This window comes from Bombus affinis, chromosome 7, assembly GCF_024516045.1.
Source record: "Bombus affinis isolate iyBomAffi1 chromosome 7, iyBomAffi1.2, whole genome shotgun sequence".
In the NCBI taxonomy this organism is placed as follows: Eukaryota; Metazoa; Arthropoda; class Insecta; order Hymenoptera; family Apidae; genus Bombus; species Bombus affinis.
This window is the reverse complement of record NC_066350.1, coordinates 6,149,585-6,167,086: the sequence shown is the minus strand read 5'-3', so window position 1 is coordinate 6,167,086 and position 17,502 is coordinate 6,149,585. Positions and strand designations below refer to the sequence as shown.

The 17,502-nt window shown below is 38.0% G+C and overlaps 2 protein-coding genes across 14 annotated transcripts in view; one reads left to right on the top strand and one right to left on the bottom strand.

Moving 5' to 3' along the window:
- The window catches only part of LOC126918735 (trehalase-like), a 44,758-nt gene extending 36,108 nt beyond the window's left edge, over window positions 1-8,650 (top strand). For 10 of the 13 annotated variants that reach the window (XM_050727058.1, XM_050727068.1, XM_050727055.1 and 7 more), the window contains 4 exons: window positions 52-185; window positions 736-1,289; window positions 1,371-1,612; window positions 5,366-6,567. In XM_050727058.1, the coding sequence (XP_050583015.1) occupies window positions 52-185; window positions 736-1,289; window positions 1,371-1,612; window positions 5,366-5,507 (1,072 nt within the window). In that variant the 3' untranslated portion in view covers window positions 5,508-6,567. Of the gene's footprint in view, window positions 1-51; window positions 186-735; window positions 1,290-1,370; window positions 1,618-2,028; window positions 3,567-5,365; window positions 6,568-7,643 lie in introns of those variants that run through there. The other 3 variants (XM_050727057.1, XM_050727056.1, XM_050727063.1) reach the window with 3 other exon arrangements.
- Window positions 8,651-9,381: 731 nt separating this feature from the next.
- LOC126918734 (leucine-rich repeats and immunoglobulin-like domains protein 3) lies at window positions 9,382-17,108 on the bottom strand. Its single transcript, XM_050727049.1, has 14 exons — window positions 16,541-17,108; window positions 15,335-15,406; window positions 15,076-15,219; window positions 14,850-14,987; window positions 14,613-14,753; window positions 14,240-14,527; window positions 13,984-14,127; window positions 13,664-13,902; window positions 13,414-13,560; window positions 13,025-13,339; window positions 12,660-12,941; window positions 12,300-12,575; window positions 11,918-12,220; window positions 9,382-11,817 (listed from the first exon to the last, which is right to left on the bottom strand). Exons 1-14 carry the CDS (start codon window positions 16,834-16,836, stop codon window positions 11,690-11,692), a joined length of 2,913 nt encoding a protein of 970 aa, XP_050583006.1. The 5' UTR covers window positions 16,837-17,108; the 3' UTR covers window positions 9,382-11,689.
- Between the last annotated feature and the right edge of the window lie 394 nt (window positions 17,109-17,502).

Sequence of the window (17,502 nt, the reverse complement as noted above, 5' to 3'; positions counted from 1 at the left end):
TCGCGACCGAATCTCGTAACGCGTTCTAACGAGCACATTTCTACCGACCAGAGAGGATTACCTGACCAGCCAAAGTTTTCGCACGAACGAAGAGAAGGACAACTATTACGCGGAATTGAAGACCGCGGCCGAGTCCGGCTGGGACTTTTCTAGTCGATGGTTCATACTAGACGGCACGAACAAAGGTAAAGCAGCCGCGCATTGTTTTCTCGCGTTATCTCGAAAGCGAGTCCAAGTTTGCGGATTCGAAGATAAAACGATTCCTTAGATTCGTCCCGTTGACGATTAGTAGTCGCTGTTTCGCTCGCGTCATTGCTGTTCTCCGCGCGGCTCTTTGCGATCAAAAACGCAAATTATATCGCAACGCGTATTTTCAACGAGATGATGCGTAATTTTCGAGAAGGAAGGTAGATTCTCGGAAAAAAGACGTCCGAAGGGATATAAGCGTAAAGAAGACGAGGAGAACAGCGAGGTTAGAGGTGTTTAGTTACTTCGTATCAGACTCTCGTATCGCTCGGTAGTACGTGGGTAATTTCATTAGAATACAAAGAATTAATGCTACAATCACGAAACGCGGAGCTCGATAAAACTTTTCATCGGAAGACAAGATATATGCAAATACTTCTCGTAGCCACATCCGCGTCGAGCGTATCGTATCGTATCGTATCCTGTAGCGTCGCCGTGTCCCATTCACGATGAATAGCAACGCGGCCACTCTACGAACTTCTTGTTTAGGTAACCTGACGAACTTGAAAACGAGATACATTGTCCCCGTGGACTTGAATTCGATAATATATCGAAACGCGCAGCTGCTAGAACAGTACAATCAAAGGATGGGCAACGAGACCAAGGCCGCGTATTACCGGAAAAGAGCGGAGGACTGGAAAAGAGCGGTCACGGCCGTACTGTGGCACGACGAAGTCGGTGCTTGGCTCGACTACGACTTACTGAACGACATCAAAAGAGATTATTTTTATCCGACGAACGTTCTACCGCTTTGGACCGATTGTTACGACATCGCAAAGAGAGAGGAATACATAGCGAAGGTGCTCAAGTATCTAGAGAAAAATCAAATAATGTTAAATTTGGGCGGTATACCGACCACCCTCGAACACTCTGGTGAACAATGGGATTACCCGAATGCCTGGCCGCCCTTGCAATACTTTGTCATCATGTCGTTGAATAACACCGGAGACCCGTGGGCGCAGAGGCTCGCCTACGAGATCAGCCAACGATGGGTTCGCAGCAACTGGAAGGCGTTCAACGAGACGCACAGCATGTTCGAGAAGGTAACGCAAAATTCCATGGGATCTAGGTAAACTTATGTAACTGTAAACGAATAGACCGTCTGTGACATGTTCGTTTCACAGTATGACGCCACGGTATCAGGCGGTCACGGAGGTGGCGGTGAGTACGAGGTGCAACTAGGTTTCGGTTGGAGCAACGGGATCATCATGGACTTGCTGAACAAGTACGGAGATAGACTGACAGCAGAAGATCGTTTCGTAATAGTGCAGAGCTTGGCCCCTCCAGCGGTCGTCGTTTCGACCGCCGGTCAAGTGATGACCGGTATTCTCGCCCTCGTAATATCGTTGGCCGCGGGATTCATCGGGTGAGGTGAGTCTCGTTCCCCTCTCGTCTTTTAGCTGCAGCCTTAGCTTAATTCCGTACGGGGATACGTGTGTCGATGGTACTTATCACCGTTGGAAAGAATAAAAAAGGTGGAAAATTAATCAGATTCAAAAGTGCTTACGTACGTTTACATCGGCGAAACAGAAATTTCATGATACCTAGAAATCGTAACAAATTATTCCATTCGCATCGATATCTCTTTCTCTCTCTAGTTTCCCAAGAAACGAATAATCGACACCCAGCCATTCTATTACAATTAAATATTGTATCACGTGGGTATTTTTCTCCTAGACACGTATCTCGTACACGTATCACGGTACACGTGTGGAATTAGCTATGGCCTTTCTATCGCTGAATAATACGTCACTCGTCTCTTCTCTTTGCTTTATGTTTCAGATATCCTTACGTGCGCGGTCTCTCGCATCTATCCGTCTATCTGTCGATCTGTAGGGGAATCTTTGCGAAATCAAGGCGTCTTTTATCGTTATTATGTAGTAGTATTAATCGATCGTAAACGCATAGATCCAACAATTATCCCTGTTTGCTATCGATCGTTTTTTCCCTTTGCGTTAACAGCTCGACGTTCAAGGGAAAAGCCGAGACTTATCTTGGCTATTGTTACGGTTATAAACGGTTTATCCAAAGACGTAACGTTTCCCTGTTGCCGCTAATTTTAGCAATTATCTTAAACGAACGTCGCTCGAGATTATCGATGATATTCCTTTGGAGCGCGGTATCGTGACAAGCTACAACATATTTCTCTATTCCATCCCGTGTCTCCGCGTCGTGTCGCGTGCAATATTCTGTGATTTTCGAAACGCCTCTTCGCTGGTCGAGGACGCGCTTCTACGATAACGATCTTTCGGTTCAGCTCGGTTGGCTCGCGGATCAGACCACGTGCGCATTAACGTGTACGTTAATTCGCGTAGAGGAATAGCCGAACGAGGGATTTCGCCATAACTTTCAGTATTAATTGAGTTGTATAGCTTTGCGTCGCCACCAAGGTATCCAGCTGAAAAGCGAACCACGCGCATGAATTTGAATAACAACGGTGTAAGGAAATCTTGTAGGAAAGGGTGGGAGGAGGAGCTTATATAAAGCACGTATAGCTACGAAAGCTTACGTAAAGTATGTATAACACCGACAAAGCACGCGGAGTATTCTGGGAAGAATTTTTGAATTAGGCGCGCCGCGTCTAAATGTTGTAGACAAATGTTGAAAAACACCTGTTGCATATACTATGGTGAAAGGATCGAGAGCGAGAATAGTAGCGCCTTGTAGTAGATCTTGTCTAGTCAATCCGACCACCGTGCTACATCGTGCGTGTACCAAAGAGGCCTTATCAACAACCCATCTCCGAACCATGCTATTCCTCGAGAAGTATTTATTTTTCTACGTTTCGTGGCTAGCAATGATGATTCTTTATTGGAATAATCGCTACTATTAGATTTACGGGATCTCCAAGTATCGGGTAATATAGCGTGTAAGTTCGCTTTTAAGTATCGACACGTTGCATTAGCAATACGTCAGGATTTGTCGTCTTAGTTTTCAATATATTTATTTAAAGGGTATCGAGTTAACGTAACAGAGTATAGCGTTCGCTGGTAACGCTCGACGCTTACAATTAGACCAACTATTTCGTGATAGTAGTTGAATCGTTCGAATAAATAAAGTTTATTAGTAAATACGCTCGTTCCACGCGTCCTAACGGGTCGTTGATCGATCCGTAAAGCAGGATGGGATGGTTGCAGGACGACGAAACAAAGTAGGAACGACAAACGAGACAGAGTAAAAGAAACGTCGCTCGTATGAAAAAGGTAAACGGAGACCGTCTTCGATTGTTTCCGGTCAACGATATCGGCATGCTTCCTCTTACCTAGGTTTACCTGCGTGTGTGCTGATTTTTAAATAAAGAGTATATATTAATCAGAAAATTTACCTAACCTGTTCCTCTAAAGTTTCGTCCTCATTGAAGCGATTGAACAACGAGGATCTTCTTACTCAAGTTGCATACCGCATGAAAAAGTTACGGGTCGTTGCTCGGTGTTCTTTTTTATGTTCCTTCGCGTTTCTGTCGTTGATGACGAAGCTTGGTGCTTCTTGCCTGTTTCCGTAATGCCGAAGACCGAGGCTAAAAGTAAGAAACACGCAGCAACGCGTTGCAACAGAAACAAACGTTCCTTCAGCGTGTACAGTTTGTCAACTGTTTTACAAAGCATTTGGGTGCAAACAACTTATTGAAAACAATTTTCGCTTTGAAATTAAAAAAAGAGAACTCCAAGTGATTAATTTTACGATTCGATATTTGTTGAGTTCCGTTCGGAACATGCAGCAACGACAGGCAACAAAAAAGCTGCTCGGTGTTGCTTCAGCGAGGACGCAGTCTATCGTCTCTCCGATCCTCAAAATTTATCCCTTTTGACAAATCCAAATCCGTTTCGCATATCCATTTAAATAAACTCGCATTTTTGCAACTACAGCTATTTATTCGCGCCACTGTCCCGGTTGATCGTGCTGAAAAACAACGCATAAAAGTGAACGTGACGATTTCTCGCATAACATTTCTCTTTTATCTCTTTTCTCTGTTTGTCTTTGTTATCGTTAAACACATAAAATGGACTCATTTCGAGAACGTGGAATGACAATGTTAGAACTCGATCGTATTGTCGAGACAATCGACATTGACTGTCTGACGGTTACGCCAATTTCATGGCGACGCACGGAACACCGGAAGTCGCGACACGTAACACACGTTCGCTATATCGCGCCGACGTAACCGCGATCGGTAAACCAACGCGAAACAACATTTTCTCGTCGCGACACTTCGATTCTACACGATCTACATAATTTATCGTTGTATTTTATTAGCAAACGGATAACAAAAACAATTTGTTCGATCTGAGAACGTCGAACGAAAGTTTATTAGTCGTTCGATCGTTTATCGATAGAACAAGGATACGTTTCAAGCGTTGGTCGCGTAGAGTCGTGTGAATCCCATGGACCTAACATTAACATACATACACTCACATACGATGACTCATGAAAGTATTCGAACACTCGTAGAAACTGTTGGAATATGTTATGTATGTTATGGAAAAGATTTTGCATGACACGAGATCATCGATAAAGTTTGAAACTAACAGTTTCGCTAAAGCTATTATTTAAACAGCTACGTATCTACTATATTATTATTATCATTTTTAATGTATTTAAATTATATTACATTTTTACAAACTATATGCCTACAGCAAATATCTTGTAACTCCTATGTAGATTTTTAGACTGCTTTCAAATTCTATCACCGTGATTACGATACTTGTGATTCGTTATAAAATTTCGAAAAGTTTCGTATGTTGTAGGTATATGCGTAATATATTTAGAAAAACTTTCTACGATAAACGTTTAAATACTTCTGCGAGTCAAATACTTTTCTCATCACTGTACGTACACGTGTTCATACGGACGTGACGGGAACGCATCATCGAAGCACTTGACACCAGTTCTCACAGAATCGATCTTCAAGATGGTGTATCCTCTTTAAAGCGTACATCGCCAATTGCGCTTCGTTTCTTCCTGAAATATTACAGAACGATATTACGCTATTCCCTCGTGAAAGTCGATAGCAAATGGTGGACGATTCTTAAATACCTCGCATAACGATACAAATCGATGGAATAGGAATTAGGAATCGCGATTGACAATCGACTAATCGAATCGTTTGCTACATTTACAGAATGGTGGTTTACAAAAGGCGACACTACTATGTTCCTGGACCATCGACGATGCCAAACAAGAGAAAAGTGATCTCACCGACCGGAAACGTTTATCGAAAGAGGATCGCCTACACTGAATTGAAGGACATGAACAATGATTGACGACCGTTGCTCTTTTAGAAAGCCGATTCGTTTAAAGAGACTCTTAAAGCGCAACGAGAGCACAAGAAGACCGGGGATAGGATAAAAGGAGCGCAGACGCAAAAAGGACACCAACTAGAAACCAGAAACCGTCGATTACTGACTGATCGCGATCAAGATCGACCGTGAACCAACCAACGAAGATCGTCGCTTTCGATTTTCTCGCCAAAGGCTAGAAAGCTTGGTAACAATTCGTGTGCGGTTTCAGATCGTCCTGGCACGATTCGACTACGCGAACATCATCGCCGTTGATTCGCGCACGCATCCATCGCGGTGAATCTTCCGACTCGAACGTTTTTACGGTCGTATATTCGTAACAAAAGTTCGCACGTTGGTCGTGCGTGATCACGTCCGTCTCAAGTTCTTTTTCTCTTTCTCGGTTTTCAATTCGGTAAGTGGATCGCGCGCGCTACATTCGCGGGGAAGGTGATACGGTAGCACGGTGACACGTTAACGACTCTTTGTAGGACAACTCTGTCGCTGATAGACTAAAGCGCGAAAAATCGACTTCTCCGAAGGAAAACGTTCGAGAAGAGACGGCAGTGCGGAACGATTTGGAACGCGACACAGCACGGCACTAAAAACCGCTGGAAACCGTGCGTTTCGCTCGCCAAGCTTCGCCGCGACTTCGACGGGTGTCCGCTCGCGTCGTGGGCTCCCCCACTTTAACCCTTCCCTTCCACTACGCGCTCGGCCTAATTACACGACAGTTATCTTCATTGCAAGCACGCGCTTATCCTTCTCGAATTACCTTATAATTTCGAAACACACTGGCGACGAGCGAAACTCGCAAAATTGAACACGAATGATGGTGTGAAGAGCTGTGCAAGGATCGGAACGAGCAACAACGTGCGTGCGTTGAAGCTCGGATGAAGAATGTGCAACTTTGCGACCAAGCTTTGTGGCACGTACTTCCACGTTCATTGTTTATAGGTGAGTTTAGATAATCGATTCTGTAGATAAAAATGTCGTATCTTTGAGGATATTTTTGTATAAAGAGCAGCTTGTACGTTTAGTGAAAGTCGTGTTCTTATTGCTATTTACCATCCGGGATAATTCGCTTGAACGTTATTATCGACTTGTATAAACGAGTCGCGCAAAGTTGCCGCAAGGTGCGCATTGCTATCCGGAAACGGTGACGAGATGAACGATCAATTACCGACGACGAGATTTCGCAAGAACCGGTCTTCGTGCTTTGTATCCGTCTAATTGTAAAAGATGCATCGAGCTATCCTCGTTCGTTTGTGACGACCGAATCGAAACAAGAGACGTCGTTTCTAATCCGAACTCTATGCTCGCTCAACTTTTCTTGTAAATAGTAATACGTGTTTTCGTTGTTCGACGATTTGGAACGTCGATACGCGGAACGTAATTGGCCAAACGCATAAGACAATTTGAACTGTTACTTCTACTATAATCGTTGTTTATAGACAGATTTACGTATCAAAAAGCTCGAACGAACAAAATTTTGCACGGCCACGGAACGAGTTATTGACGAACCGTCGTCGAAGCGCGTCAACCGACGAATCGAAAATCGACTGGTTCGAGACTGAAGAACGTTACCGCGATATCTGCATCTTCCGCTAATCGCGATCGATCGCCGGCCGACGAGCATCGACCAACGAGCACCGCGTCTTAATGATTTTTGACACTGTTAGTTTTATTGTGAGCGACGCGAATATTATATATATACAGATATATATATATAGATAGATAGATAGTTAGGTAGATAGATAGAGAATTTTGTGTTTGCGAGTGAACGAAAAATCGGTCGAGAGCCGACGAAGAATGATCGCGGTTGATCCTATGAGGAAATTTACCGCATCACAAAGGATGACGACGCGGTCGGATGGACTCGATCGTTAGCTGCGACTGTTTCGCGCACGCGCATGCCTATTCTGAAACCATCGCGCGCCGTCTTACCGACGAAAATTCGCTCGAAACCTGTACATATTTTGCGGTGAAATAAATCTGTTATTTTCGCGTTACCGTTTAACGACATAGACGAATCACCTGGTTCGTTCAGGATGCGCCGAGTCAGGATGCGCATCATGTTTAACAAGCAGGATATTAAGAAACTATATTTGCGATTTGCAGATAAAACGGAACCGGCAAGAATCGAACGATTCCTTTTCCTGCGAATATCACAATTTTCAACGCCTTTTATTGGATTGTTCGAAAAGTTCGTAGCATTTTTATTACAAATTCTATCTATCAAATAATGAAATGTTTAAACAACTATACTGCTCTTGGTTGGATATTAAAGAAAATTAGGAAGAAGTATCCAAAATTTATTAATAAAATATATTTCTCTTTTTCAGTGGGACAATGTTAAACGTTACACATTCAAATTTTGAATCGTATTTAGAATGTTTGTCTCTATCGGCCTCGTTATTATTTATTGTGATCTTTACAAAATTTAGTCGAAAGTCAAACATGAAATAAAAAATACTTTAGAAGCCTGTAAAAGCTATGCGAAGTTTAGTGATGAAAAAGACGACAAATTTTTAATTTAGATCTTTCTTAACTCACATTACGAATTTCCCGAACAGTCTAATTTGTTAGTAAATTCCTTCCATTAACGACAACAAACTTCAAGAGATCTTTCGCAAGAGATATCGTGGCTTTTTACCATCAAAGATGTTACTGTTCCCAATTTAAAAGGAACCACACGATGTATTTTACTTAACTAAACTATTTTCTTCTTATTTATTTATATATTGTTCGTCCTTTAAAGCGTCATAACCTACGCGTTTTCTTTTATTGTTTAATCGCGTCGCAGAAAAGCACGATTCTACTTTACCATCGCATGAAATGAACGTTATCAACAGATTGCGAATGTTTACACAAATATTTATCAAACTGAAACATAAATATAGATTTCTTTCAATTATTAAATGCTATAAATTGTGCTTTACTCTGAATATTTTATATATTTTTCTCTTTTATTTTCCATAAATGCATAAATATTCGCAACCTGGGTATCAACAACGATCAGTTCTTGCGACAACGAATCGAACGACAATTTTGATACACGCTGTGTATATGTACGATACTTTGATCATTGTGATACTTGGAAATAAGTAACTACCCACGTGCCGTTATATATGTATTATGTTTCTTACATCTTAATTCTCTTTTCCCCGCCTCAAACTTCTTGTTTCTTTCGTTCGCGTTTGAAAACTATGTATAGAGGAAAAACACGATAAGACGTAATTTCCATCTCTTTTCTATCATGCTGTAGTTTTAAAATTCACTAACGCTATTAATTAATCTTGCGTTATCAAAATTGTTCTTTTATTTAATATTTATTCTAAACATATATTTTTCCATTTTATTCATAGTTTGGAAAACACTGCTTGAAGTCATTAAAGTATTGAACATATTAAAATTTTCTTTATCTTAACAATCATACTTCTGGCTATCCATATCTGTCAGATTCTTTCCAGTTCTAATTATTTTATATTAAAATATTCCTTTCCGGTTTTAATACGATATTAATATCGAAAAATTAAGAAAAAAGTACTTATCATGTTTTCTCTTAAGATCTTAATTTTTAAACGAATCGGACATCGCGTCCTTTTATTTTCTTCGAACGATTCTAATCGCGAATGCGTAACAAAATCATCGAAGGGGTTTCGTTCCTATCGATCGTTCATGACTGACATCAACGCCATCAGATTGATGATAAAAAATCAATTCTGAATTCATCTGAATGCGAATCTAGTATTTTTTAACCCTTAGAGAACTAATATCTCGTGGGAATACTTGTATATGTGTGTGATGCGTGTTTTCATGATCACCGATGTAGTGTAAACAGGAATATTCGAAATGGCTGCAACCGCGCAAAATATGTACACCCGCACAGATATGTTCATTGATAGCAGAAAAGAAAAAGGAAAAAAGAATATAGAAAGAAAGGAAGAAAGAAAAGAAAGAAAGGAAAAAAAAGCATATGGTTATGATACGCTGGCGTATCGTTTCAATGTTTCTAAGAAGATTGCCGAATCCGTCTGCTTTTTTCTTTCTTTCTCCTATGAATGTACATGTACATGTATCAGCAATTGTATATTTTAACAAAGTATGCTCGTTTGGTAAATAAAGCTCAAGAGAAAAGAAAAGAAACGAAATGTTAATAGAGAGGAAAGATGAGGGAGTTTGTTTGCTGACTGACTATATAACATTATTCTGATAGATTACTTGTATTTGTTTATAATATACCACGTAACAACAAGGAAAAATACTGAATTAAACGAGGACACCTTATTCGGTGTATCACACACAGGCACAAGTCAATCAACGTTTTCGCGACAGATTCTCTTGTTTATTGGCAAAATACGGTTTAATACTTGTCAGTGGTAAGTTTGCACGATCCCACTGGATCTGCTGGCCTGCTGGACGCAATCTTAATTCGCAATCGTTCGCGACTCATCCCTGAATCCACCGGCGACGATACATTGAATTTTCATTCTCTTCTCTTTCGCAGAACAAAATAACTGTATATTTCATAAAAATCTTCCGTAGAATGAAAAACGACGCATGCTGCAAGTCATTGATGACGAAAAGGGAAAGGAACTAATAAACGAACTTGATCGTAGACCGAACAACCATCTATCGCTCGTGATACGTTACTACGCGATATAATGCGTTGTATCGCGTCAACCAAGAATGACAATATTCGCTTAACCTTCTTTTTCTCTTTCGTTTTCCTGAATTATATGATTTAAAAAAATATAGATGATTATGAAGGATGTATTTTTAACCGCGACATGATAGCGAAACGATGAAGTATCACAATCATAATTTTTGCAAGCATCGGCTTTTACCAAAGATTTGCGTTTTCCTGTTTGATATCTTATACCATGTATGTTCACGGTCATTTTAAATTGCATGTGCGCAGCACGGTAATATCACAAATGAACTTCAAATTCACAAAAACTATAATATCCACTGGAGTTTTTCTACACAGCTACCGTCGTCTTGTCGCTTGATCGCTCAACTAATTACAATTCTACTTATCTTACGTTTAGATTTTCTATTAAAACGCACGAATACACAAGAAACAAATTATTGATAGAAGAAAAACTAAGGAAGAAAGTGTTTTCTCCTGTTAATTTCTCCTCGATCAAAACGACGATAAAACGCAATCGTGACAACGTTTGCGAACTTTCATGAAATTACTATAATAAATATAATATTCTTTGCATGTTTAGACGCTATAAATTTTAGTAAATTAAATACTAAAGGAAAATCGTTGACTTTAAGCGATGATAATACACAGGCAGATACTAGAAAACTGGTATTGATATCTATCGGTGATGAGCAATCGTTATCGGATTAAATTGTATCAAAGTGTTTATCTAGGTGCGACGTAACCATTAGCTATGAATAAAAAATAAAGAGGAAGACAAATCATGAAGTGTCTACATATCAGCACTTTGGTGCGTAACAATTGTACACGCATACCCGTTCGCTCGTACGTATATATGTATACACAATTAACGCGTTTGTTGTATATGTAAAATACGTGTGCGTGGACTTGTGTACGTATGTACGTTTCTCTTTCTCATCTCATCTGTTTTTTTTTCTTTTTCTTCTTTTTCGTTTAAGACAAACTGACGTCATGGGGCACTATAAATACAAACATTATCTAATAGTAATTAAGTAATCCTAAAAATAAATATCTATCACAAAAGACTGGTTTATGATATAAGTGGCTTTTGCGGGTTACGGTAATTCCCAGTGTCAACATACTCTTATTATTTTACCCTTCTCTTGACGGCACTCAGTTACACACTAATTACGATGAGTCCTTACTCTTAAATATTTACAAATTTTACGTCATTAGTACTTTCTAGTTTACGTATCGTTCTTTTGACAAACGTTTTTATAATAAATACGACAATGATCGGGATCCTTGTCTCTTATACCCCTATCGTACACCACGACATTAATGTTCATGACACACGAGGATTGACAAATTGCACATTTGCTGTAGCAAATAGTTTGTTGTCAAACAGTTGAAACAACGTTCGATCGCTTGCGATTTTTCAATCGTTCTTTTGCACATGGTAAAGAAGAACGTTTATGCACGGACTGCGACGAACCGATCACGATGAAAACATATTTGAAATTTCTGTTTTTTAAACGGCGCAGTCTTTGTTCTCCAGGACCTGTCGTTCATGATTCGTGTATCGTAACAAAGGTGCTCCTACATTCACCACTGCACTTGTTTCTTCCTCATTGTTCACTGAACATGTAACGATCTCTTCTACAAATAGAAATAGTCAAATTTCAAGATAAAAAGGAACAGAAGACGAGAATAAAATGAAAGGTGAAACGGAACGAGTGACAAAAATATTTGTGCGTACCGGGTAAACATAATTGTAACTGATCGTTACTAGGGTTGGTACTGTCTCCTGTACCGCTGTCTTTACTATGCTGAGAACTCGTTTCCAGATATATATGTGTTTGCGTGTCCGCTACCGTAGCTGCTATAGCTGACGACGGTTGTGAATTTCTAGTCTGAGCAACAGCATTCAACTGTCTTCTAGTTTGATAGATTATAACCACCCATACTACCGATGTACCAACAGCGCAACATACAACGGTGATTATTATCAAACCTAGTATATCATCCTCGTTTACCGACGGATTAGGAGTTGATGCCGGAGCTGCGACACGTAAAATATTTTTTTATTAGATTTTATTCCAAATTTGAAAGAAAGATGTAATTCACTGAAGATCTCTTACCTGGTTTCACTGTAAGGATAGATGCACCAACGACACTACCCAACGAATTGCTCATTTCACATTCATAACTACCAGCGTCGCTAATTTTAGTGTCGACGATTATCAGTAGTTGGTCTTCAGCTGTAAAGAAATGTCGCTCGGTCGCCTGCAGAGGATTTCCATTCTTACGCCATGATAACTTTGGTCTGGGCATACCGCTTGCCATGCACTCTAATACGATCGAACTACCCATTGTTACTTCTTTGTTTTCCATTGGTTTTACGAATGATGGCGTTTCTTTCGGAAGAAAAAATTAGATATCATAATTTCGCCTACATTAAGTAATTGTAACTGTATTGTGTAAAAGCACATGCCACTTACCCAATATCGTAAGAGTAGCATTCGCGACGATTAAACCAGCAAGATTTTGCGCAGTGCACGAGTAAATGCCACTATCCGCCGTTTTCACGTCGACGATGAATAGTACATCGTCAGTAGGCATCATGTGCATTCTTCTCTCTCTTGCCGCTGGAAAGTCGTTACCACCATCTTTTTGCCACGCTATTTGCGGCGATGGATGCCCATCCGCGGAACACTCCAGTCGAGCAGTGCTTCCAGCGATTACACGTATATCGTGCGGAATTTTCGAAAAAGATGGATAAACTACAACGAGGATGACATTTTATACTTACATTTGACAGTTTCATATTAGGAACTTACTTAACTTATTTAAAATGAAAACTTACTTAAAATGCTTATTTTTGCTTTTGTGGAATATGTCGTTCCGTATGTGTTAGTTACCATACACTGATATTTCCCAGCATTCGCGTGTGTAACATTAGTAAAATGTAAAATGGAAGATGCCTGTGTTACACCGTTTTCCACAGAATCGGTGTTTATTTGCAGATTAACATCATCCATTTCAACGTTATCATGCTTCCAGGTAAAATGTAGTGGCGCACTGGCAGTACTCGTTGCTCGGCAAACTAGCGTCACGTTATCTCCTTTAATGCCCATTTGACTTTTAGGTTCTTCAATAATCCTTGGCTTTGGATATTCATCTAAATATCACACAAAATCTCGTTAATAGTTACTAGTTTATGGTAAAGTTACGTATGAATTCTAATATACCAACCGCATGTAAAATTCTTATGATGAAGCTGAGTCAACGACATTCCTTGTAGCCAATGTGGAAACCCGCAATAAACTTCCGCGTCACTGTAACTGTGCTCACGTAACCACATACTTAACCATTGCAGCCCACAGTCACAAACTAAAGCTCCTGTGCATGTAAAGAAAACATGATAATTGCGTGCGAATACTTAGAGTACCTCGTTTCGATTTAAATCGTATCATAAAAGAACACGTTTCACATTCGTACTTACTTGTATTCATTCTCAGTTTCGTTAGGCTAGTCATTGAAACGAATGCATTTTCCTGAATACTCGTTACATTGTTTCCGCTTAAATCTAGTTCAGTTACGCTACTTAGTCCGGTAAATGCATTTTTGTTTACCGACTTTATTCTATTGTGCGCCAATCCTAGTTTCCATAGTTGTCCAAGTGGATCAAAGGCACCGTTGATATCTTCCACCATGTACGAAATTTTATTGAAGTTTAGTTCCCTTTAATAAAGGATAGTTATTGAAAGTTTCACAAGGTTTTATATCATTACAGTGTATTATGTTATACTATACTATACGTACAATATCTGCAAATTAGGAGTTGAAGCAAATGCACCATCCGAAATATAGGTAATTTGATTGTGATCCAGTTTGAGCTTTTCTAATTTTTCCAAAAATTCAAAAGTGTCTCGTTCAATGCTCTTCATTTCGTTATGCGATAGATCCCTGCAATCAAATTCTCGATTATAATCGAATATACTGTGTGTTAATTAACATTATAAATTCCAGAATGTCTTATTGTATATTATATGTATTACGGGATGAAAATATTACTAACAACTCTACAATTTCTTTGCATCTATCCCATGCTTGTATTTCAATGGTGCTTATTCGATTGTGCGACAACGTTAACTTTTGTAAATGCTCTAATCCGAAAAGGCCTCCTTTTCTCACCACGGTTAACATGTTAAAGTCAAGTTGCAGGATCGTCAAATTTTCGAGTGGCCAGAATGCACCATCATGTAACGTTTCAATCTTGTTTCTCTTCAAACGTAATTCTTTCAAATTTTTTAAACCTGTTAGACTAAGTCCTTGGATCGTTTGTAATTCGTTTTTATTTATTTCTCTACAAAAGGAATATCGTACTTTTATCATCATCCTAAACACAAGTAATAATAAACGATAAAAGATCATATGAAAAAATTTCTTACAATATACGCAATTTTTTCAAATTCGTAAAGAGATCTTTCAGCTGCGTCAAGTGATTTTTATTCAAACGTAATTCTTCCAACGAAGTTAGATTATCTAAACTTCCGTTTTCAATTATCCTTATTTGATTCATGTTCAAATTTCTGTAAGAAAATAGAAAATACGAAAGTTTTCGTGATTATCGTTATGAAACAACAACGTATCATAAGTTACACAAATGAATAGTAACCAATACATACAAATGTGTAAGGCAATTAGGAGCAAGAAAGGACCCATTCCGAATAACACTTATTTTATTTCCACTCATATCCAAATTTTGAAGTAGCTGCAGAGTAAGTAATGCAGTTCCATTTATATCAGTGATAGAATTATGAGCCCTACAAAAACAGAATATTATTTTCTTCTATGTTAAAAATACTAATTTTATGTATACACTATACAATAGTATCTAGTTGATATACTCACAAGGCAAGGTGTGTTATGTTTTTAACAAAAAACATATCTGGTACCTCTGTTAATTGATTTTTATTTATTTTAAGCCCTTGCAAATGTGTATCTTCTGGTAGAATGATCGTAAAATTGTCTCCAAATTTGTTGGCGCTAAGGTCTCTAAAATAATTATCAAACAAAATATTAATTGCAATTAATAAAACATTCGTGTTTCAAAATATATTTGTGATTGAAATAATATTTTAAATTAAAGGTACTTATAGAAGTTACTCACAATTCCTTTAATTTAGTTAAATGTAATAATACATCAGGCTCCAAGCTAGCTATGTTGTTCTCTTTTAACTCTCTACAAAGGAAAACAATAATCTTGATTTTAATTTCTTCCTTCACTTTTTTTTATTTTACTTCTAATAGAAAATATTTTATAATTAATATATATATATATATATATGTATGTATGTATTATCTTTTGTTCTTCATAATGTCAAGCGTAATATCTATAAATACAATTATACGTAGCAGATAATATAAGTGGTCTTAAGACAATGTAAGATAAGGATTTTTCCACTTCGATCTTGATCTCCTTGACTCTAAACACCATGTAGTCTCAAACGATTTATGTCAGTACATACTGCCATATATAGTTAAAAATCCTTGCCAGCATATTTGGGAACAAAAACCTGCTTTCAATGTAACATCTTCCTATGTTTGGAATACAATTACACATGTGTCTTGTCTGTACTATTTTGATTTACTTATGATTTGAAGAATAAAGACTATTTTGATAAATATTGAAATACTCCAATATAAATTAATTGTTTAACAAATATTAAACTAAAATAACTACTTAAATACAAAATTAGTTACTTCTTATTATTACTAGCCTGTCTTACCTTACTTAATGAACTATTCTGAACAGAATCTTATTAAAGAATGGAATCATATACTATATCTATACTATATATTACTATACTATATATTATATTTTTAGATTTATTTATGTTACGCATAAGTTCATAAGAATATAAAGAATATGATATATAAAAATACAATAAGAGTAATGAAAATATTTGAAAAAACAACAAATTAACAAGATGTCATGAAAAGTATTTATTTTCATTTAGTTAATGAAGCCAATGTTATTTATTGTGTACATTAACGTTTTTGTTAGAAATTCATAGTATGCTATCTTATCTGGTTAGATCATGTTACACTGGATATATGTAGTTTCCCGTTTAAATTTTGGCGATAATTGTTATAACGTGACGCTATAACGATTGGAACAGAATAAAATTAAGAAAAATAAACTTATATGATTTCTAAATGACAATCAGCGTTAAGATGAAGAGGTGGAACATAATAGCATCTCGGTGAATTTTCGGAAACGAATCAAATGAAATAATCCGTGAAAGACAAGACAGCGTGGCGTCATGATGATGCACGTTCTTCTTGATAGAATAACGAGCGATTATTTACTTACAAGATCTCTGTCCATGGTGGTAGCCCGCTGGGTGCTCCGATCAATTGTAAGCTACTGCAGTCCACTACATTCCCAAGGCACGAACACTCAACGGGACACTGATTACCCTTGGTACTATCGTATGATATCCTGTCGGCTTTTGTAAAGTTCGATGGAATTATGAGTAACACCGACAATGTAACAACCATCCATTTGTATCTCCACACAAGTCGATGTTGAAGAAAAACTTGTTCCGAATTCGACATCGTATGCACCGTTGTATCGTTCCGCTTAAAATTTATTTCGTAATTGTACATCGCGCGTCAATGATTTTCTCCATAGCGGTTTGCGGAATAACAATGACATTTCTGGTAAAACCATCACCGTAATAATAAAAATGCCTACGTCCTATCGATTAAAAACAAACTTGTCTCTCAAAAACGCTTCAACCCACACACCATGATGACGCCCACGGACCGATGCGAGACTCCCTCACTGATTGCGCGATGCCATTCTCTCTCTTTCTCCTTCGTGTATCCATCTACTTCTTTGCAACGTTCCAACCTTTATATCACTAGAATTTTAGTTCCTAGCTAGTAACATATTCTATGTTTAATAGCATCGGACAGTATATATGTACATATATACATACAGATGCAGATTTAAGAGTATGTATCAAGAAGTAGGAATGAAAATTTACTTTTACGTTTTTCATTAATGGAGCTCTTACTGTATGCGAACGGTACCACAAATGTTATGAAAATAAATTGTTGACAGTCTATGCTCTTTCATTTCATGAAAGAATGTATTTAACACTTCTAGCGCCATCAAAGCAAATTTTTAGAAACTATTTAAATAATTAATAGTAAGATATATGAAACGTAAGAATTTATTTATTTTCAGCATAAACATATTCTGAATCTTTGGTTCATTTATTTTAGTGTTTTGTTCACTACATTTTAACTAATATGAAAATTCTAGTA

What these genes read in the sequence shown, in the direction of transcription:
- LOC126918734 (XM_050727049.1), bottom strand. Translation starts at nt 16,836, where the DNA reads ATGTACAATTACGAAATAAATTTTAAGCGGAACGATACAACGGTGCAT. An exon ending in CCACCATGGACAGAGATCTT is followed by an intron (nt 15,407 to 16,540) that starts GTAAGTAAATAA and finishes TTTCCTTTGTAG; the next exon opens with AGAGTTAAAAGAGAACAACA. An exon ending in GAAACTGAGAATGAATACAA is followed by an intron (nt 13,561 to 13,663) that starts GTAAGTACGAAT and finishes TTACATGCACAG; the next exon opens with GAGCTTTAGTTTGTGACTGT.